The following is a 22,994-nucleotide window of genomic DNA, read 5'->3' as shown; positions in this document are numbered from 1 at the left end:
GCTACGGCTTTGCCATAGACATAGCAGCAAGCAGGAAGAGAGAAGGTAGATGGCACACTGCGCGCTCCTTCCCTTCATATAGTTGATGGGGTGCCGGGTGTCGGATCCCCGCCGATCCTCCTCTCTGCTCTGCTTGTCAGGGATTATGATCCTGAAGACAGCTGATAAGATCTTCAGCTGAATCTTGTGAGGAGACATGAAGTACAGAGAGGATGGACAGGACAGACTATGGTAAGATAGGGCTGTGGTAATATAGCTGACTGCATACAAGTGCGGCTCATTACCACACCCCCAACCTCTTCTCTTTACTTCATGTCTCCTCATGAACTCATTCCTACTAGGGTACAGCTGAAGATCATATCCCTGTATCTGTATCTCTGGCAAGTTGAACAGAATAGAGCCTAAGCCTCATTATAAATTAGGTGCCTCCACCGGCAGTGCAGAGCACCGGTCTTTATAAATATCCCCAATCTTCTAGTCTAGATTCTGTCTGACTTTAGAACGGGACAGCACCTGGACTGAACAATGACCCAACTGCTGTAAAGGTAAACTGGCTTAGCAACCAATCTGATTTCATTTTTCAGAGCTCCTCTAATGAGTAAATTCACATGAGCGATTTCCTCCGTAGACCCATTTAATCTTCTGATAAGCCCAGCTTAAAATATATCTTCCTTTGCAGCTGAATCTGTCATTCGGGATATGGTGGGTCCTGACTGGAGAGAGAGATGGTTTTCTTGGATTTCTCGAAATTCTGAACAGGTAAAGGTTTCTAAGACAGGTTTAAGTCAATCACTTGCTTTAGACATTGTCTAAAAATCTTTATTTCTCCATTAAAGCATACACGAAATGAAACAAAAAATGAACTTGAAAAGATGCTGAAGGTAAATGAAGACCATCCTGCCTATCTTGCCAGTGATGAAGTCACCACTGTAAGAAAGAATTTAGAAACCCGGGGCATAGAAGTGGATCCAGTTTTGGTGAGCACCAAATGAGTACATAAATCAATGTAAACGCGGTTACTTTTCTTCTTCACAATATAATAAACTTCTCATTTACATACAGTATGCCATCTTTTTTGCAGTTTGGCAAAACCCTACAATAGTTCTTTTCTGATTCATAGGATACAGAACAATTCTATTTATACAGTGTGGGCAAAATGCCCATTTTTATTTTCTAAAAAAAGAACTTTACAACCTGTTTAGGTGTAAAAGCTACTGCACCGCCGCTTGTACAGGTGTATATATCATTAAGGATACATTCACATGTATTGGTACCCTTAGGCTAATTTTGTATGAGTGAGTGTGGTCCAGGAGAAATAGTCCGTGTGAGGAATGCATTTCCCAGGCCGACCATGGCTCGAGTGACCCGAACGCTCACTGTGTCATAGTAATCCAAGAATCTGTGAGTTCCAGCCCAACTGCGGGTCTACTGTCACTAAAAGCATTGTTTGAGTACAGTACAGTAGATCCACAGTCAGGCTGGAACTCACAGCATCACAAATCGCTATGATACAGTGAGTTCAGGTAAGGCCAAGCCACAGGTGACCCGTAAAATGTGGCCATCACACAAAGCTATTTTTCATGGACCACACTGTGTGTGAAATTAGGCTAAAGGGCACAGAGCGGTACCATTATTGCACCTTGATGAATGCCTGCAACGTTTGCTCTGGTATCCATTCGTAGATCCACAACAAAACCCAACTCATAGTGCCAGACCGCGACCAATAATGTATAGTTTAAAAAAAAACATGCACTGAAAACTTTTGTTTCAGCTGCATAGGGGTTGACTAACTTCATAAAATTCACTACATTGACATCTGGCCAATATGGCAATTTATTGCAGCAGGAAAATGGCTGAACGCCAAACATTGACAAATGTCTCTTTCCAGGAATGTTTACTTAAAGGAAACCTGTCACCATGATTTTGCGCATAGAGCTGGGGACATGTGTGGCTAAATGGCCACTAGCACATCTGCAGTACCCAGGTCTGACGTCACAGAGCTGGAGCACCGAAATCTCGCGATGCGCAAGCTAGCGCATGCGTAGTTCGTTCCCTGTGCTGATGCCAGTACAGGGAATGAACATGATGCCGACACTGCGCATGCGCTAGCTCGCGCATCGCGAGATTTCGGCGCTCCAGCTCTGTGACGTCAGCCAGCAAGGAGGAGATTCGGAGGACGCGGGGTGGTGCTGGGCTCCTTTCCGCTTGACTCATCTCCGGCTACAGGACTCATATCAGGTAATTTTCATATCAATCAAAACGTTTTTTTAACACAATAAAAGCGCAGAGAGCTATGGGACCTGGGTACTGCAGATGTGCTAGCAGCCCATGTCCCCAGCTCTATGCGCAAAATCATGGTGACAGGTTTCCTTTAACTTTGGCCTTAGATCAGACTGTTGGTATAAACTTTCATGAGTTATCCTATAGGCAATACCCTCACTGTCTAATGTAGTTGTGAAGAGGGGATCAAATCAGTTGCTGTTGAAGATGACTTGCTGATGACCTAATGAATTAAAACATCCGTCCAGACATATTCTTCTGCAGATCTGACATGGAACGGTTTGCTAGTTAACATAAGACTCATGGGGGGGCGTGGCCAACTGCCGGCATGAGAGCACGCGTTTGAGTGCAGCTCCGTACGCCCTCTGCAATCCTTCAACATCCTGACAAACTGCCGACCCCAGGCACAGATTGGACGGTGTGTAAACGCAGGAGGAGACCCCGCACACCGGCGATGGGGCCCAATAAAGCTCAAACTGCCGCAGAAAGGCTGAAGGAGTTCGCCCGGTCTGAGGCCCAAAATGGCGCCGCGTCTGCATCACCTTCGCGCGCCGCGGTCACCCGAGGGCAGGCCGCACAGCAGGCGGAGGCTGACGAATCCACTGAGCCTGAATTCACCCTCAAGGCAGCAGAATGATCAACTGCTGGTAGCGATCTCATCGTGTCAGTCCTCGCTCACAGACAAGCTGGAGGAGGTGAGAGTGGATGTCAGCTTGCTACGCCATGACATGCAGCAGCTGAGGGATCGAGTCAAGACCACTGAAGATCGGGTCTCTGCTTTGGAGGATATGACCAGACCGATAGAGGGGAGAGTGCAGGATCTGGAGAGAGCGGTGGGCCAATGGCAGCAGAAGTGCGATGACCTAGAAAACGGGTCGCGACGCAATAACGTGCGGATCCTGGGCCTACCTGAAAAAGCTGAGGGCCGGGACCCGGCGGCGTTCCTGGAGACCTGGTTTAAGGAGCAGTTCCCGGAGGCACCCTTTACCCCTGCGTATGCTGTGGAGAGAGCCCACCGTGTCCCCGCCAGGCAACCACCACCCGGAGCCCCCCCCCCCCCAGACCGCTTCTGGCGCGCCTCTTGAATTGGAGAGATCGGGACCTCATCCTTAGCCAGGCCAGGAGCAAGCAAGATATCCGGCATGATAACGCTAGAGTTTCCCTCTTTCCGGACTTCTCCGCGGATCTCCAGAAGAGGAGAGCCACCTTTGTTGCGGTCAAGCGACGCCTCCGCGAGCTAAATCTACAATATTCTATGGCTTACCCGGCTCGCCTTAGGGTGATTGATGGAGAGAAGACCGTTTTCTTCAACGATCCTACAGAGGCCGAGGACTGGGCCTCGAGGATGGCTGCGCGCCTTCCTCCACGCTGATCTGTTCCCCGAGTATTATGTGCCCCCTCATGTCTGCATAGAGCAAGACTTGTTTTGAAAGGCTCTGATGGTGACCCTAGACTTACTGTTTTGCTACATTGATGTGACGTTACTGCAATGTCTCGCTGGTCTCAGAAGAGGATAATGGGGACACTTACGATGCGATTAGTGGATGTCGTCCACATGCGCTCCTTTTGTTAGTGCTGTGGTTGGCGGTTTTCATTATCTAGATGCAAGGGGGGTGGGAGCGTCACCTGTGTGGTATTAACAACTTTATACACCATACAGGTCCCCGAATCTAGGGCCACTCAGTTAGCTGGCCTAAAGCCTGACACACTCAGGTTGTTCATGTTCTCGTTATATGTTGTGTTACAGTATGCTCCTGTTTGCTCGTATCAAGTATGGCTATCACTAACCGTTTTAATTGCAGAGTGGCTGCTGACATGGAGGGTTCAGATGCTTAATATGGGGGCGAGTGCAGCCTATGGAAGGGTATATGTCAAAGATTTATATAATATGTCAGTATGGCCCCCTTGAGAGTCATGTCCTGGAACGTCAGAGGGTTGGGGGATCCTAAAAAGAGGATTGCGGTGTTTTCCCAGATTCGGTCCTTTAACCCTCAGATACTGGGACTTCAGGAGACCCATCTCATCCCAGAAACGGGCAATAGGTTGAAGAAGCCTTGGGCCCAGCATTTATTTAATGCCTATGGCAGTTCGCACTCCAGAGGAGTCGCGCTACTTTTTCACAGGAGTCTCCGGTGCGAGATTCAGCACTCGGTCGTGAATCCGGGGGGTCAGTATATTTTTATATTCGCTCATATCGACTGCCTTCCATATGTGATTGTCAATCTATACAACCCACCCCCTGCCTCTCTTTCCCTGCTGCAAGCAGTGGTAGGTTTTGTGACTCAATACCCTGCCGCTCGCTTCCTATGTATGGGAGACTTCAACCAGGTGATGAGCGAGGCCGCGGATAGGTTTAGTGGTAGGGCGGATAGGGGTGGGATGGGAGGAGACTTCTCGACCCTTGCTAGAATTTCTCAGGAGATGGGATGGATAGAGGTATGGAGGGCTAGGAACCCCACTGCCAGGGAATACTCTTGCTTCACTCCCTCCAGAGGTGCTCTATCAAGAATAGACTACTTGTTCTGCAACTCCTTAGTGTACACGGATGTGGTGGACGTTAGATATGGTCCCCAGGGTCCCTCTGATCATGCCCCGATTTTGGCTGAACTGATGATGTCTGGCCCCCTGAGCCCGGGTAGCAAAATGCGGATTCATCCCTTCTGGCTTACCCTATTTGGCTCAACGGACAGAATCCCTGATCAGCTGAAGGTGTTCTTTGAGGCCCAGGGAGTTTCCACTGATCCCCTGTTATTATGGGAAACTTTAAAGGCATACCTTAGGGGCTGCATCAAGTCCTCTATATCTTATGTTAAAAAAGAATCACGGCGTAGGGAGGAGGAGCTGTTTGCTAGTTGCAGGGTGGCGGAGAGGGCGTTTATTGACTCCCCCACGGAGGAACGTAGAGAGGAGTGGATGATTGCAGGTAGACAGTACATGCTGCATCTTGAAGAGAAGAGCAAGAGGAAATTATTTTTTCTCAAGCAACAGACGTTTGAGACAGGCAACCAGGCAGGGAAATTGCTTGCTCACATAGCGCGCGCCAACACCATGGCCCCACCAGTCCTTCGTCTTCGGGAGACTGATGGTCGCATAGTGGAGTCGGTTCAGGGCATCTTGCAGTGTCTACATGGCTTTTATACGGATTTATATAGGTCGGTGGCCACGTACCCAGACAGGGAACTAGAGGCATATCTGAGTGAGGTATCCCATCCCAGGCTGAGCAGTCTGGATAGAGGCATCATGGAGGAAGATATCACGCTGGAGGAAGTTGAGAGAGCTATCATGGACTTGCCGTCAGGTAAGGCCCCTGGCCCGGACGGCATTCCAGTGGAGGTGTACTCTAGGTATAGGGAGATTCTGGGCCCACAGCTGCTGGAACTGTTTAGAGCTGTGCACTCCCGCGGCTCGTTGCCGGAATCCATGCACGACGCCTCCATTGTCGTGATTTTGAAGCCTGGCAAGGATCCGCTTGACTGCGGATCTTATCGTCCAATTTCGCTTTTGAACTTGGACTATAAAATCCTGACTAGGATATTGGCCAACAGACTGAACAAGGTGATAACGTCTGTGATACACGCTGATCAATCTGGCTTCATGCCCGGAAGGTCCACCTCGGACAATATTAGGAGGGCGCAAGTGATTGCCCAAGTTGGAACTGCCCTGAAAGAAAGGTGGGCTATGGCCTCCCTAGACACGGCTAAGGCTTTTGACTCCCTAGAATGGCCCTTTTTATCAGCCGTGCTGGGGGAATTTGGCTTTGGTCCCAATTTCGTTAGGTGGCTTAGTGTACTGTATAAGAATCCCTCTGCACGTATTCAACTCAATGGATCATTCTCTGAAAAAATCTCTCTGCTTAGAGGTACGAGACAGGGGTGCCCACTCTCGCCTCTCTTGTTCGCCATAGCGATAGAACACCTGGCAATAAGAATTAGGCAGGATCCCGTGTTTCTAGGGGTGAATGTGGGAGGCAGGGAAGATAGAATTGGGCTGTATGCTGATGATTTGATTCTGTTTATGTCTAGCCCAGAGGCATCTCTCCCGAGAGCGATTGAGGTCATTGTGTCCTTTGGGCATTTTTCTGGGCTGCACATAAACTGGGGCAAATCGGCTACCATGCCGTTATGGGACCACGACTGGCCGGATAATCACTGCAACTTACCTGTAGTTGATAGATTCAAATATCTGGGGGTAATGATCACCAGATCGCCACAGCTCTCATATACGTTGAATATTGATCCCTTAGAGTCGCTGTTCCAAGAGAAATTTAAAACGTGGGAGTCCCTCCCATTATCAGTTATGGGAAGACTGAATCTGGTGAAAATGGTACTACTGCCCAAGGGTTTGTACTTGTTGTCCCATGCCTGCACCCCGATTCCTAGGGGATTTTTTAGGCGCATCCACGCCATGACTGCGGCCTTTGTCTGGGGTAAAGCCAGAAGAAAGCTTTCGCTCCCGGTTCTTCAGAGATCAAAGCTGCAGGGGGGCGCTGCCCTACCTGACTTTTTCTTGTACTTCATAGCCAGTCAGTTGCGATTTCTGAGGTGCTGGGTTACCGAGGCTCCTCGGCCTAACGCTGAGGCTTATCTGCATGAGCATCTTAAACTCCATACGCTGTGGCCTGTACTAGAGGGCTTTAGATTACTGCAGCAGGGCGTCCTTCCGATTCATAAAATGGCTCATCAAATATGGCAGGCGTCGAAACTGAACTTGTATAAGGATCTACCCAGCGAGATTCCCATATGGGATAATTGCATGTTCCCCCATCTATCCCGGTTAGAGGGAGTGTCAGAGTGGAGGAGGCATGGGATCTGCGTTCTGGGGGATCTCATTTTCCCAGGTACAGGATAAGTTTAGAGTACCGCGTACCCTCTTTTATAGAGATCTACAGCTGCGACACGCATTACAGGCCCAATTTAGAGGGGACGACAGAGGTATATCCAAGTACCCCATCATTGGTGTTCTGAGATCCCAGGGCCCTAGAGGGATGATATCGGTGCTTTATACTCACCTACTAGATTGTCACATGCGGGCAACCCCACTTGCTGTGGAGACCAAATTGAAAGGGCACATACCCTCTCTAACTTCTGAGGAGTGGGAGGAGGCACTGTTGGCCCCTACAAGGGTGTCCCCTTCGATCAATAACAGAATGACACAGCTCTTTATTCTACATTATAGCTATTTGTCCCCCAACAGACTCCATAAGATGGGGAGGCTGGATCACTCTGTGTGTCACAGGTGCAGTGCGGAGGGTGCCAACTTTTGGCATATGATTTGGGATTGTCCGGGCATACATCAGTTCTGGGTGTCGATTCTGGAGGTTCTCAGGACCTTGGTCCCACCGACGCTGCAGCTGTGCCCCAAGATGTGCATTCTGGGTATAGTAGACGAGGAATCCTGGTCGCATTATCACAGGATCTTCCTGGAAAGGACTCTATTTTTGGCTAGAAAAGCGATTGCGCTGCGATGGATGGGGGAGTCTCTTCCCTCGAGGGGTCAATGGCTGTCGCTGGTAAATAGTGCGATCTCCATGGAGAAGGTGGTCTATAAACACAGGGGATGCCCGCAGAAGTTTGATAGGGTCTGGTCTGAGTAGTGTTTTTCATCGCTAACTTTGCACGCAACGCGCCCATAGAGGTCGGTTGGGGTCCCCCTGGGGTCTGCTGGATCCGTAAAGATTTTTTCCTGGTGTTTATCGCGTCCTCTGACGCAAGCTGTTTCTAAGGGCGTGCACTGGGGCTCCCTCACTACTGTTGTATATGTGTTAATGCCGTATGTATCTCATATATGTACCCCCAGACTTGTGGAACTGCAGCATTTGTGTTACTCTGTCTATGCATTCCTGATGAGCCCCTGCGTGGGCTTTGGTGATGTCATGTGTATGCCATACTTGCTTTGCTATCCTTGAATAAAACGAGTTTAAAAAAAAAACCATCAGACTCATGGACTACAGGTCCTCTCTGGTTATGTCCAACCGCATCGTACAGTTGCCTCTGCCCATGTCAGTTGTTTGGAGAGACTTTTTAACATGTTTTTTGTATGTTTTTTTCCAGATCAAAGATACCTGGCACCAAGTTTACAGAAGACATTTCTTAAATACTGCTCTTGGCCACTGTAATCTGTGTAGGAGAGGATTCTATTACTATCAGAGACATTTTGTAGACTCTGAGGTAAGCCTTCATGGTCAAACGTGTAATTGAAACTTCTGTTTAAGAGTCTTCTCATTAAAGGGAACCTTTGCCTTGAGGAGGAGGAGGAGAAGGAGCTGAGCTAACGGACATATAGTCTGTGGTAAAAAATTCTGTGTAATCCGTATTTCCTTCATTAAAATTACTACTAATTGTAGGCTTTGAAGTCCAGGAGGCGGTCCTATCAGTGATTGACAGCTATCTCTGTGCACACAGTCATAGAGGAGAGGCTGTCAATCACTGATAGGACCTCCTTCTTGACTCCAAAGCCCCGAATAAGGCTACTTTCACACTAGCGTTCGTCGGTCCGCTCGTGAGCTCCGTTTGAAGGAGCTCACGAGCGGACCCGAACGCAGCCGTCCAGCCCTGATGCAGTCTGAATGGATGCGGATCCGCTCAGACTGCATCAGTCTGGCGGCGTTCAGCCTCCGCTCCGCTCGCCTCCGCACGGACAGGCGGACAGCTGAACGCTGCTTGCAGCGTTCGGGTGTCCGCCTGGCCGTGCGGAGGCGTGCGGATCCGTTCAGACTTACAATGTAAGTCAATGGGAACTGATCCGCTTGAAGATGTCACCATATGGCTCAATCTTCAAGCGGATCCGTCCCCCATTGACTTTACATTGAAAGTCTGAACGGATCCGCGCAGGCTACTTGCGCACTTGCGAATTTTTTTAAAGTTATTAATGCAGACGGATCCGTACTGAACGGAGCCTCCGTCTGCATTAATATGATCGGATCCGTTCAGAACGGATCCGATCAAGCGCAAGTGTGAAAGTAGCCTTAGCAGGAATTCATATGAATAGATTATAGGTTTTACTGAATCTTCTCCCACAAAACTATAAATCAATCTGCTCAGCGCCTCCTGCTCTATAACATGCTACCTGTAGTTCAGACACAGTGTTCAACATGACAGGTTCCCTTTATATGGGTTGGCTTTGTACTTTTAATTATTGGTGCCATATGTCTAAGGGTACCTGTGCACAGAGCAGAATTGCATGCAGGAAATCCACACGAAATCCACACTAAAACTGCACATGAATCAACACTATTTATCACTTTTTTGTTGCGGTTTTCGGTGTGTTTTTTTTTTCCCCAATTGAAGTCTGTGGGGAAAAACAATCCACATAAAATGCGGAATTGCACAAACAATTGGCATGCATTGGATTTGAAAATCCACCCAGCAGGTGATTTTCCGTACAGAAAAAAAAGCTAAATATACATGAGATTTTGCTGTTACTGTATTACACTGTGGTTTTTCTGCACAACAATCTGTGCATAATATGCAATGTGTGCAGGTACTTTTAGGATCCCACAGATCATAAGAACCTTGTTTGTAGTTTTACTAAACTCTGACACACTCTGTGCCCTAAGAAAATAAGTGGATTAGCCATTCTGACTCATGGTTGCGGTGTTCCCACCTATACCAGAGAGAATATGTCTGCCGGACAAGCCTAATGCTATTGTGGAGGAAGCCTAACACAGGTCTTACATGCCCAGACATTAATGTAATGTCATATACAAGTAAAGTAAAAAAAAATAATAGGCAAAAAAATTGTTTACAAGTAAATAATACAAGAGAAAACATTGCAGTAAAGAAAATGATCAAAATAAAATCAATAAAAAGTAAGAAACAAAACCAAAAAACATACATGGTATCCTAGTACTCTTTATTGACCCATACAGCACTTATGCATGAAACACAACGGCGTTGAAAAGTGGATGGCTTCTTGTTTTTTCTACAGTTTCCTGGTGCGAATTCATATTTTTTTCCTTTTTTTTTGGAGGGGGTTTTAGACAGTGCCTTTAAAACACATGAAGAGAGATTGTTGTAAAATGCAAAGAGGCCATTGTATCATGAGTGTTCACTCCTACACAGTTTTAAGTTCCTTGGTGTTTATATAGCTGAAGATTTTACTTAACACATTGTAAAAAAAGAAAAAGTCTGAACAACATCCTTATAAAGACCGAGGAGAGTAAAGTCGCATTTACACGGCCTAATTATCTGGAACAAGCTTTCCTACGAAGGCTCATTCTCAGTAATCTGCCCATGTAAAGGTCCGGACATCTCAAGCAACAGATCATGCTGTCTAAGGCCTCATGCACACAACCGTTCTGTTTTTTTGTAGTCCGCAAACCGCCCGTGTGCCTTCCTCAATTTACGGAACGACCGGCCCATTGTAGAAATGCCTATTGTCCGCAAAACGGACAAGAATAGGACATGCTATATTTTTTTTGCGGGGCCACGGAACAGAGCAACGGATGCAGATTTTTTCTTGGCCCCATTGAAGTGAATAGGTCCACACCCGAGCCACAAAAAATGCGGCTCGGATGCGGACCACAACAACGGTCGTGTGCATGAGGCCAAAACGGCACTCTGCTGCTGAGGAAAATGATTTTATATGGGGATGAGCGAGTTCAGCAGCCATCACTTGTCCTCATACTGTGGAGGTGATCGCTGCATGTAAATCTCCACTTAACGAGCAGCCGATTGTCGGGAAGGATCGGCTGCTTCTCGCAGTGTCTAAATGCAGCTTATATCTACCATTGCAGATCCTGTGAAACTTTTATAGGTGCACAGTGTACTGAGTTTGACCAGTTACATTGTGGTTTCTGTCATGACTTTCCAAAATCACGGCTATAATGCTGAGGTTCTGCCACAATATGGGGAAATCCTGTTCAAAAACTGTGAATACATGACTGAAGCAGATCTTTTCCTACATGTGTAAATTCTTCAACTAAAACACAGGTGGCGCCAACATTACACTGCCACTGTATCATTACTTATCCTATACATGTTGTCTCTCTGGTGTCTCAATAATCTAGTTGGAGTGCAATGATGTTGTCCTTTTCTGGAGAATACAGCGGATGTTGGGAATTACAGCAAACACTTTGAGGCAACAGCTAACAAATTCAGAAGGTATGACTTTAAAAATCACCGATATAATGAGAAATATTCATTAAAATGGCCTTTTATATTTAGAGTCAAATTTGTGATGTTGTGATGTATTGTGATAGCAAAAGAGGCCTCTACAAGTTTCATCCCATCCTTGTGACATTGCATGTCCTATAATTGGTCATTATAGGGTTGTATATCAGGATATAGATTTACATTTATATTTGTACACACAGTAAGACGTTTAGAGAAGAATGTAAAGGAAGTCTTGGAAGATTTTGCTGAAGACGGTGATAAAAAAGTTAACCTGCTAACCGGAAAGAGGGTCCAACTAGCAGAAGATCTTAGTAAGTTTAATCTTGTATCCTCTCAACTCTCATGGTGTACTGCTGGCACTTGTCAAATGGGTTTCCAGCTATGCACATTTTTGTTTAATAATAATAAAAGATGTCCTACTCACCTTACTGATCCCCCACCACTCCCGTTCTGATGCTGCTTTCCCCGTCGGTCTCTGTATTTCCTGCTCCAACAATGACATCTTGGCATAGACTTGACTGCTGCAGCCAATCAATAGCCGTTGTAGTGACCCTCAATGGTGCTGGCCACCACTACAGCCTGTGACTAACTGCGTTGAGATGCCAAAGCTGCAACAGAAAGTAGAGAACAGCTGAGGCACAGGAGAATTGAAGAATCAGTAAGGTCATAATTACTATTTTTATTACCGTATTTTCCGGCGTATAAGACGACCCCCAACTTTTCCAGTTAAAATATAGGGTTTGGGTTATACTCGCCGTATAAGACTACACCTCCAATGCTATTTACTTTGGCATCAAGATCTGCAGGTAATTGTTGTACAATTTTCGTCTTTTGCCTCAGTACCATATTAGGCTACTTTCACACTTGCGTTCGGTGAGGATCCGTCTGGTATCTGCACAGACGGATCTGCACCTATAATGCAAACGCTTGCATCCGTTCAGAACAGATCCGTCTGCATAACAGCCTTTTCAGGATGTGAAAACTTAGATCCGACAGTATATTCTAACACAGAGGCGTTCCCATGGTGATGGGGACGCTTCAAGTTAAGAACTGTGTACCTGACTGCCCCCTGCTGCCTGGCAGCACCCGATCTCTTACAGGGGGCTGTGATCCGCACAATTAACCGCACTGGCCACCAAAATGAGACCTTTTAAAGGGGAGGGTGCACCTGTATTCACTAATTGTCTCCACAGGCCTGTAACCGCCCCCTAGAAAAGGTGCCACACCTTCAGTTAACTCTTCTCATGAAAAATAATGAAAGAAAAAACTAAAAGCTTTGAACCATACATATACATAGTAAAGAATAACAACTATGCAAAGAAATAAATAAGAAGGATACGCATAAGGTGTATGCTGGATGCATACTGGTTATTAGGTAGAATATGGTGGAATGTAATGGAAGTCAGATCAGCAGGAGAAAGTTTGCTCCTATAATACTCCCAGGAAAAGGAGAAGGGGGTGATTTGTTGCACTGAATTACTAGTAACTAAATTATTGCTGCAGGATCAGATCTAAGCGTTTATTGAGCCCCTCAGGTTGGCGCGTGTTCAATGAAAATATCCAAAAAGACTCTCTGTTTAATAATTTTCTTCTATAGTCTCCTCCACATTTAGTCAAAAAGAGTTTTTCTATGCCTTGTACCACCATATCTGATGTGTCCCCACCATGGCAAACAGCAAAGTGAAGACTAGCTGCAGATACATTGCGATTGCCATGGTGGGGCACATCAGAGATGTGCAAGTAATAAAATAAACTGCATGGGTTGTATTGCAATTGAGATCCGCTTTCATTGGGAAGACTCTGTTGTTTGCAGTTGAAGAAAAAGTTTTGGATATTAACATATATGTGCAGCAAATGCACCTGTGATGTCCACACCTATAGCTCCCCTTGGTCCTAAGCCACACTGGTTGCGATTTTTTTCTTTTCTTGATACAGGCTGGGGCTGACATAGTTAGCAATTGTGGACGCCAGTGGCGTAGGGATCGCCATAGCAACCATAGCAGTGGCTATGGGGCCCTACGCCACTGGGGGCCCGTCCGGACCGCACAGTAAAAACACACAGGCAGCCAGGCCCGACCTCCCGCCCAGTGTAGTGGGCGGGTGTGGGCTGTCCGCGGCTCGGGCCTGGCTGGGGGGAAGGCAAGGAGGAGTAGTCGGGTCAGGACTGGAGGCTGAAGCAGGCGGGCCTGGGGCTCACTGCCGCACGAGCAGAAGAGGTAGGTAACTAGAGGGAGGAGGAGGCGGACTCAGGCGGTGAAGGGGGCGGGGGCGGACCGTGGAGGGGGCGGGGCTGAGCCAGGCCGTGGAGGGGGGGGGGGGGGGGGGTTACCTGTTGTGGAGGGACTAGGGAGGGAGAGGGAGTGCTGCTGCACTGGCGCCAGTCAGATTAGCGCTATCTCTATCTGAGTCGCTCTGTCACTGACCTGACATCAGTGACATTGCTCCGCCTCTCCCCTCCTTTCTTATGATGGACAGTGACCAGCAACAGGACGGCCCGATGTGGGCGGAGCTATAATAGCCCCGACCCCTTTTCTGCCCGCGATTCCTGCTGCCTGAAGTTGAACCTTCCCTGCCCAGCATGCTGAACACCAGTTGGATTGCCACAACTGCACCAGTGATGTAAGTGGCAGGGGAACTGGGGTTATATTCAGCTTTCCCAGACTCTGCACATGTGACCTGCAGTACAGTAGGAAAGCTGGGTGAATTATATCATGAGATGTCATCCAGCTTCCCTGCTATCCTGCATGGCACAAGTGCAGAGGCATGGGGGAGAGGCACAGCAGGAAAGCTGGGTGTCTATGTATGTGTATTGTATATGTGTGCGTCCATGTATGTGGAGAGTGTGTGCATGTGTGCGTCCATGGATGTGGAGAGTGCGTGTATGACTGCGTCCATGGATGTGGAGAGTGTGTGCATGTGTGCGTCCATGTATGTGGAGAGTGTGTGTATTTGTGCGTCCATGTATGTGGAGAGTGTGTGTATTTGTGCGTCCATGGATGTGGAGAGTGCGTGTATGACTGTGTCCATGTATGTGGAGAGTGCGTGTATGACTGCGTCCATGTATGTGGAGAGTGCGTGTATGACTGCGTCCATGTATGTGGAGAGTGTGTGTATAATTGCGTCCATGTATGTGGAGTGTGTGTGTATGACTGCGTCCATGTACGTGGAGAGTCTGTGTATGACTGCGTCCATGTACGTGGAGTGTGTGTGTATGACTGCGTCCATGTATGTGGAGTGTGTGTGTATGACTGCGTCCATGTATGTGGAGTGTGTGTGTATGACTGCGTCCATGTATGTGGAGTGTGTGTATGACTGCGTCCATGTATGTGGAGTGTGTGTATGACTGCGTCCATGTATGTGGAGAGTGTGTGTATGACTGCGTCCATGTATGTGGAGAGTGTGTGTATGACTGCGTCCATGTATGTGGAGAGTGTGTGTATGACTGCGTCCATGTATGTGGAGTGTGTGTGTATGACTGCGTCCATGTATGTGGAGTGTGTGTGTATGACTGCGTCCATGTATGTGGAGTGTGTGTGTATGACTGCGTCCATGTATGTGGAGTGTGTGTGTATGACTGCGTCCATGTACGTGGAGTGTGTGTATGACTGCGTCCATGTATGTGGAGTGTGTGTGTGTATGACTGCGTCCATGTATGTGGAGTGTGTGTGTGTATGACTGCGTCCATGTATGTGGAGTGTGTGTGTGTATGACTGCGTCCATGTATGTGGAGTGTGTGTGTGTATGACTGCGTCCATGTATGTGGAGTGTGTGTGTGTATGACTGCGTCCTTGTATGTGGAGTGTGTGTGTGTATGACTGCGTCCATGTATGTGGAGTGTGTGTGTGTATGACTGCGTCCATGTATGTGGAGTGTGTGTGTGTATGACTGCGTCCATGTATGTGGAGTGTGTGTGTGTATGACTGCGTCCATGTATGTGGAGTGTGTGTGTGTATGACTGCGTCCATGTATGTGGAGTGTGTGTGTGTATGACTGCGTCCATGTATGTGGAGTGTGTGTGTGTATGACTGCGTCCATGTATGTGGAGTGTGTGTGTGTATGACTGCGTCCATGTATGTGGAGTGTGTGTGTGTGTATGACTGCGTCCATGTATGTGGAGTGTGTGTGTGTGTGACTGCGTCCATGTATGTGGAGTGTGTGTGTGTGTGACTGCGTCCATGTATGTGGAGTGTGTGTGTGTGTGACTGCGTCCATGTATGTGGAGTGTGTGTGTGTGTGACTGCGTCCATGTATGTGGAGTGTGTGTGTGTGTGACTGCGTCCATGTATGTGGAGTGTGTGTGTGTGTGACTGCGTCCATGTATGTGGAGTGTGTGTGTGTGTGACTGCGTCCATGTATGTGGAGTGTGTGTGTGTGTGACTGCGTCCATGTATGTGGAGTGTGTGTGTGTGTGACTGCGTCCATGTATGTGGAGTGTGTGTGTGTGTGACTGCGTCCATGTATGTGGAGTGTGTGTGTGTGTGACTGCGTCCATGTATGTGGAGTGTGTGTGTGTGTGACTGCGTCCATGTATGTGGAGTGTGTGTGTGTGTGACTGCGTCCATGTATGTGGAGTGTGTGTGTGTGTGACTGCGTCCATGTATGTGGAGTGTGTGTGTGTGTGACTGCGTCCATGTATGTTGGAGTGTGTGTGTGTGTGACTGCGTCCATGTATGTGGAGTGTGTGTGTGTGTGACTGCGTCCATGTATGTGGAGTGTGTGTGTGTGTGACTGCGTCCATGTATGTGGAGTGTGTGCGTGTGTGACTGCGTCCATGTATGTGGAGTGTGTGCGTGTGTGACTGCGTCCATGTATGTGGAGTGTGTGCGTGTGTGACTGCGTCCATGTATGTGGAGTGTGTGCGTGTGTGACTGCGTCCATGTATGTGGAGTGTGTGCGTGTGTGACTGCGTCCATGTATGTGGAGTGTGTGCGTGTGTGACTGCGTCCATGTATGTGGAGTGTGTGCGTGTGTGACTGCGTCCATGTATGTGGAGTGTGTGCGTGTGTGACTGCGTCCATGTATGTGGAGTGTGTGCGTGTATGACTGCGTCCATGTATGTGGAGTGTGTGCGTGTATGACTGCGTCCATGTATGTGGAGTGTGTGCGTGTATGACTGCGTCCATGTATGTGGAGTGTGTGCGTGTATGACTGCGTCCATGTATGTGGAGTGTGTGCGTGTATGACTGCGTCCATGTATGTGGAGTGTGTGCGTGTATGACTGCGTCCATGTATGTGGAGTGTGTGCGTGTATGACTGCGTCCATGTATGTGGAGTGTGTGCGTGTATGACTGCGTCCATGTATGTGGAGTGTGTGCGTGTATGACTGCGTCCATGTATGTGGAGTGTGTGCGTGTATGACTGCGTCCATGTATGTGGAGTGTGTGCGTGTATGACTGCGTCCATGTATGTGGAGTGTGTGCGTGTATGACTGCGTCCATGTATGTGGAGTGTGTGCGTGTATGACTGCGTCCATGTATGTGGAGTGTGTGCGTGTATGACTGCGTCCATGTATGTGGAGTGTGTGCGTGTATGACTGCGTCCATGTATGTGGAGTGTGTGCGTGTATGACTGCGTCCATGTATGTGGAGTGTGTGCGTGTATGACTGCGTCCATGTATGTGGAGTTGTGTGCGTGTATGACTGCGTCCATGTATGTGGAGTGTGTGCGTGTATGACTGCGTCCATGTATGTGGAGTGTGTGCGTGTATGACTGCGTCCATGTATGTGGAGTGTGTGCGTGTATGACTGCGTCCATGTATGTGGAGTGTGTGCGTGTATGACTGCGTCCATGTATGTGGAGTGTGTGCGTGTATGACTGCGTCCATGTATGTGGAGTGTGTGCGTGTATGACTGCGTCCATGTATGTGGAGTGTGTGCGTGTATGACTGCGTCCATGTATGTGGAGTGTGTGCGTGTATGACTGCGTCCATGTATGTGGAGTGTGTGCGTGTATGACTGCGTCCATGTATGTGGAGTGTGTGCGTGTATGACTGCGTCCATGTATGTGGAGTGTGTGCGTGTATGACTGCGTCCATGTATGTGGAGTGTGTGCGTGTATGACTGCGTCCATGTATGTGGAGTGTGTGCGTGTATGACTGCGTCCATGTATGTGGAGTGTGTGCGTGTATGACTGCGTCCATGTATGTGGAGTGTGTGCGCGTATGACTGCGTCCATGTATGTGGAGTGTGTGCGCGTATGACTGCGTCCATGTATGTGGAGTGTGTGCGCGTATGACTGCGTCCGTGTATGTGGAGTGTGTGCGCGTATGACTGCGTCCGTGTATGTGGAGTGTGTGCGCGTATGACTGCGTCCGTGTATGTGGAGTGTGTGCGCGTATGACTGCGTCCGTGTATGTGGAGTGTGTGCGCGTATGACTGCGTCCGTGTATGTGGAGTGTGTGCGCGTATGACTGCGTCCGTGTATGTGGAGTGTGCGCGCGTATGACTGCGTCCGTGTATGTGGAGTGTGCGCGCGTATGACTGCGTCCGTGTATGTGGAGTGTGCGCGCGTATGACTGCGTCCGTGTATGTGGAGTGTGCGCGCGTATGACTGCGTCCGTGTATGTGGAGTGTGCGCGCGTATGACTGCGTCCGTGTATGTGGAGTGTGCGCGCGTATGACTGCGTCCGTGTATGTGGAGTGTGCGCGCGTATGACTGCGTCCGTGTATGTGGAGTGTGCGCGCGTATGACTGCGTCCGTGTATGTGGAGTGTGCGCGCGTATGACTGCGTCCGTGTATGTGGAGTGTGCGCGCGTATGACTGCGTCCGTGTATGTGGAGTGTGCGCGCGTATGACTGCGTCCGTGTATGTGGAGTGTGCGCGCGTATGACTGCGTCCGTGTATGTGGAGTGTGCGCGCGTATGACTGCGTCCGTGTATGGGGAGTGTGCGCGCGTATGACTGCGTCCGTGTATGGGGAGTGTGCGCGCGTATGACTGCGTCCGTGTATGTGGAGTGTGCGCGCGTATGACTGCGTCCGTGTATGTGGAGTGTGCGCGCGTATGACTGCGTCCGTGTATGTGGAGTGTGCGCGCGTATGACTGCGTCCGTGTATGTGGAGTGTGCGCGTATGACTGCGTCCGTGTATGTGGAGTGTGCGCGTATGACTGCGTCCGTGTATGTGGAGTGTGCGCGTATGACTGCGTCCGTGTATGTGGAGTGTGCGCGTATGACTGCGTCCGTGTATGTGGAGTGTGCGCGTATGACTGCGTCCGTGTATGTGGAGAGTGCGTGTATGACTGCGTCCGTGTATGTGGAGAGTGCGTGTATGACTGCGTCCGTGTATGTGGAGAGTGCGTGTATGACTGCGTCCGTGTATGTGGAGAGTGCGTGTATGACTGCGTCCATGTATGTGGAGAGTGCGTCCATGGCTGCAGTATGAAAGGTAAATCAGACAGGTCTATTACAATTGCAGCACAGATTTTAAAGGGGTTGAGTTGAATATAAACTCCGTCAGCAACTGTAAATGTCAAAAAACAAAGTCGTGCTAAAAATGACAGTAAATACAGTAAATAAAAAGTCTTTGTGAAGAAGTGTGTGTGTGTGGGGGGCCCCCGTACAAAAATTTGCTATGGGGCCCAGTCAGTTCTAGTTACGCCTCTGGTGGACGCCCTTCTAGCTGCGCATTTAACCCCATCTGCAACTATGTCAGTCCATTCTTTATCATATGACAGGACGGGAAAGTGCTTTTTTACAATATGACATATTTGTTGGTATTCTGTGCTGTATTATAAACAGATTGTTTATTCTGCCCTTGTCCTTGATATTATGATTTTATTTTTTATTTTTACTACTTGTGCCTGTATCAGAAAGTGGAGCCTCCTTTTGCAATAAGTGTTCCTGTCTAGGATAAAGGAGGGATCCCCTTTCAATGGTTAAGACCTGTGCTATAGCATCCTCTACAAGTTTTGCGCCATAGCCTCTTTTACCCAATCTATGGGAGATGTGTCTAGCTTCCTCCATAAAGCTCTTTTCTTCCGTGCAATTCCTTCTTGCACGGATTATTTCACCCCTGGGTATGTTGGCAATTACATGTTTTGGATGACAGGATGTCGCATATAATGTGGTGTTACCTTCTATGGTTTTCCTATATGTGCAGGTGGAGACCCGATTGGTGGTGGGGTCCCCCCTCAGGCGCAAATCCAAGAAGGCCACCTCCAGTGTATCATGGTGGACACTAAAAGAAATAGTGTCCACACAGGAGTTGATGTAACCACAGAAGGATGGTATGGCCGCCACATCGCCCGTCCAGATCAGGATCCGGTCATCAATGTAACGGCCATACCACCTGATGTGGTGCCAAAAAGGGTGGGTGTCGATGAAGAGAAAACACCTCTCCCACCATGCCATAAAGATGTTAGCAATGGAGGGAGAGAATTTGGCCCCCATCGACACCCCCGATATCTGGAGGTAAAATTTATTGTTGAACATGAAGAAATTGCGCCTGAGGAGGAAGTCCACCACCATCAGGACATATTCCTGCAAGCCTGCAGTAATATTCCCATATATCTGTAGGAACCAAGTAAGGGATTTGATGGCCAGTTCGTGGGGAATATTTGTACACAAGGACACTACGTCCACTGTGATCCATATATAATTTGAGGACCATTCAATATTGTCCATCGTTTGCAGAACGGACGTAGTGTCCCTGAGATAACCTGGTATTAGTGGTATGAGTGGCTGAAGTATGGAATCAACCCATTGGGACATTCTTTCGGAAAAGGAGCCAATGCCCGCTACAGTTGGCCTGAGGGGAGGTAGAAAAACATTTTTGTGTTTTTGGAAGTGCGTGAAACACTGGGATAACCGGGGACACAATATAGATATATTCTGATTCCTTGTCGGTTAGGAAACCTGATTGGGTCCCTAAGTCCAAAATGTCCCTGAGTTCCTTCTGAAAAGAGGGGAGGGGGTTGTCACTGAGAGTGACATATACTGTAGTGTCACTAAGCATGGATTCAATCAGGGTCCTGTATAGACCACTGTCCAGCACGACAACCCCACCCCCCTTGTCAGATTGTTTGATTACAACATCCGCCCTCGTTAAATCCTGGAGTGCCTTTATTTTCTTTTTTAGTAACATTATTGCACCCCCAGGATTCTGATTAATTTGATCATGCAGCAAAACTAAATCACATTCCACCAAATCCTATGATCGATCCAGTGCTGGAGATCTGGACTGAATCGGATAAAAATCTCGATTCTTTGTATGGAAATGCATGGACCTGTTATACAAATCCAGATCCTCCAGGACTGTATTCGACTCCTGAAGTTCACATATATGCATCATTTCATAGAAGCTCATGTGGCTATTATTTAAAGTACTTATATCGACACAGACAGAAGGATCCCTTGTGGACGCAACAGGGTAACCAGCGTCCCCAGCCTCCGCAGCACAGACATCGTCACCACCCACCTGAAAATGCCGGCGGAGAGTGAGGGCGCGGGCCAGCCTGTTGACATCCAGAAGCGTCCTATACAGGTCAAATTGACAGGTAGGAGAAAAGGTTAAACCTCTCGAGTATACTGATATCATCAGCTGACAATATGGAGGCGGATAAATTAATTACTTCAACTTCATCCTGTCCTTTTTGTATCTTATTGGATACCGGCGGTTTTCCATATTTTCGACACGCCCTCCGTTTTTTGAAGCCGCTTTGTGTGAAGCAGTCGCTTGACTTTGTGCGGCCTGCGTCGATGACAAGGCAAGATCCTGTTCAGAATTGGCAGAATTCAAATCCGTTGAACTGAAGGAAACCCTTTGCAGATTATTTCTTTTCTATTTGTTGCGCAGCTTTTTTAAGATTGAGCGAGGTGTATTCTGTTTAGAATCTGTCTATGTACACACCTGGTCGGACTGATAATCAAGTAGATCGCGTATTTCCTTTGCTTAAATTTAATGAGATCGTCCTCCATTTTTTGATGAATTCAGGATTATCGATATGTGCGCTCAGGGTTTCTTGCGGTTTTTTTATGTTTGCCCTGTATTCCACAAGAGCTTGACTCTCATTAGTTATGATTAAGTCCATCAGTTTCAGGGAGCACTCTGACAAAATGACTTCCCACTCCTTCAAAAAGGTATCCGAATATATGGTGGTAGTTTTTTTTTTCTTTAGTCTGAGCCCTCTAGGGATCATTCCTTTATCCGTATATTTTTTCAAGGAAGTAAGATCCCACCATGTACGGAGTGTACTGGTGCTGTGCTGTGTGCGCAGATACTGGTGCTGTGCTGTGTGCGCAGATACTGGTGCTGTGCTGTGTGCGCAGATACTGGTGCTGTGCTGTGTGCGCAGATACTGGTGCTGTGCTGTGTGCGCAGATACTGGTGCTGTGCTGTGTGCGCAGATACTGGTGCTGTGCTGTGTGCGCAGATACTGGTGCTGTGCTGTGTGCGCAGATACTGGTGCTGTGCTGTGTGCGCAGATACTGGTGCTGTGCTGTGTGCGCAGATACTGGTGCTGTGCTGTGTGCGCAGATACTGGTGCTGTGCTGTGTGCGCAGATACTGGTGCTGTGCTGTGTGCGCAGATACTGGAGCTGTGCTGTGTGCGCAGATACTGGTGCTGTGCTGTGTGCGCAGATACTGGTGCTGTGCTGTGTGCGCAGATACTGGTGCTGTGCTGTGTGCGCAGATACTGGTGCTGTGCTGTGTGCGCAGATACTGGTGCTGTGCTGTGTGCGCAGATACTGGTGCTGTGTGCGCAGATACTGGTGCTGTGCTGTGTGCGCAGATACTGGTGCTGTGCTGTGTGCGCAGATACTGGTGCTGTGCTGTGTGCGCAGATACTGGTGCTGTGCTGTGTGCGCAGATACTGGTGCTGTGCTGTGTGCGCAGATACTGGTGCTGTGCTGTGTGCGCAGATACTGGTGCTGTGCTGTGTGCGCAGATACTGGTGCTGTGCTGTGTGCGCAGATACTGGTGCTGTGCTGTGTGCGCAGATACTGGTGCTGTGCTGTGTGCGCAGATACTGGAGCTGTGCTGTGTGCGCAGATACTGGAGCTGTGCTGTGTGCGCAGATACTGGTGCTGTGCTGTGTGCGCAGATACTGGTGCTGTGCTGTGTGCGCAGATACTGGTGCTGTGAGCGCAGATACTGGTGCTGTGTGCGCAGATACTGGTGCTGTGCTGTGTGCGCAGATACTGGTGCTGTGCTGTGTGCGCAGATACTGGTGCTGTGCTGTGTGCGCAGATACTGGTGCTGTGCTGTGTGCGCAGATACTGGTGCTGTGTGCGCAGATACTGGTGCTGTGCTGTGTGCGCAGATACTGGTGCTGTGCTGTGTGCGCAGATACTGGTGCTGTGCTGTATTCGCCACCACATGTATCTGATTCCCAGATAGACTGTTTTTTCACCACAGATAAGATGCACACCAAACTTCATTAGAGATCAGAGTGCAGATGCTCCTGCTTCCCTCAGAATCGCCAATCCCATCCAGTAATACAACAACCAGCCAATCACGGCAAGCAATGTCCCGGTATTTTCTGTGCACACTGCATACAAAGCCTGCTTGGATTGGGTGGGTCAGCTCTCCCTGCCAGCCTAGCCCTCCCTGTCTTCAAGACGATCTGAGTGGTAGTACGCAATGCGATACTGCTGGCATGAGA

At 48.5% G+C, this 22,994-nt stretch overlaps 1 protein-coding gene across 12 annotated transcripts in view; it reads left to right on the top strand.

The window, feature by feature from the left end:
• OPA1 (OPA1 mitochondrial dynamin like GTPase) overlaps nucleotides 1-22,994 on the top strand; it is a 143,449-nt gene that overhangs the window by 96,631 nt on the left and 23,824 nt on the right. For all 12 annotated transcript variants that reach the window (XM_044288769.1, XM_044288767.1, XM_044288762.1 and 9 more), the window contains 5 exons: nucleotides 680-759; nucleotides 837-977; nucleotides 8,331-8,447; nucleotides 11,288-11,381; nucleotides 11,594-11,704. In XM_044288769.1, coding sequence (XP_044144704.1) covers nucleotides 680-759; nucleotides 837-977; nucleotides 8,331-8,447; nucleotides 11,288-11,381; nucleotides 11,594-11,704 — 543 coding nt within the window. The remainder of the gene's footprint in view (nucleotides 1-679; nucleotides 760-836; nucleotides 978-8,330; nucleotides 8,448-11,287; nucleotides 11,382-11,593; nucleotides 11,705-22,994) is intronic.

Source organism: Bufo gargarizans, chromosome 4 (assembly GCF_014858855.1).
Source record: "Bufo gargarizans isolate SCDJY-AF-19 chromosome 4, ASM1485885v1, whole genome shotgun sequence".
Classification (NCBI taxonomy): Eukaryota; Metazoa; Chordata; class Amphibia; order Anura; family Bufonidae; genus Bufo; species Bufo gargarizans.
Note: the sequence above shows the minus strand (reverse complement) of the source record. Positions and strands in the feature narration are given on the sequence as shown.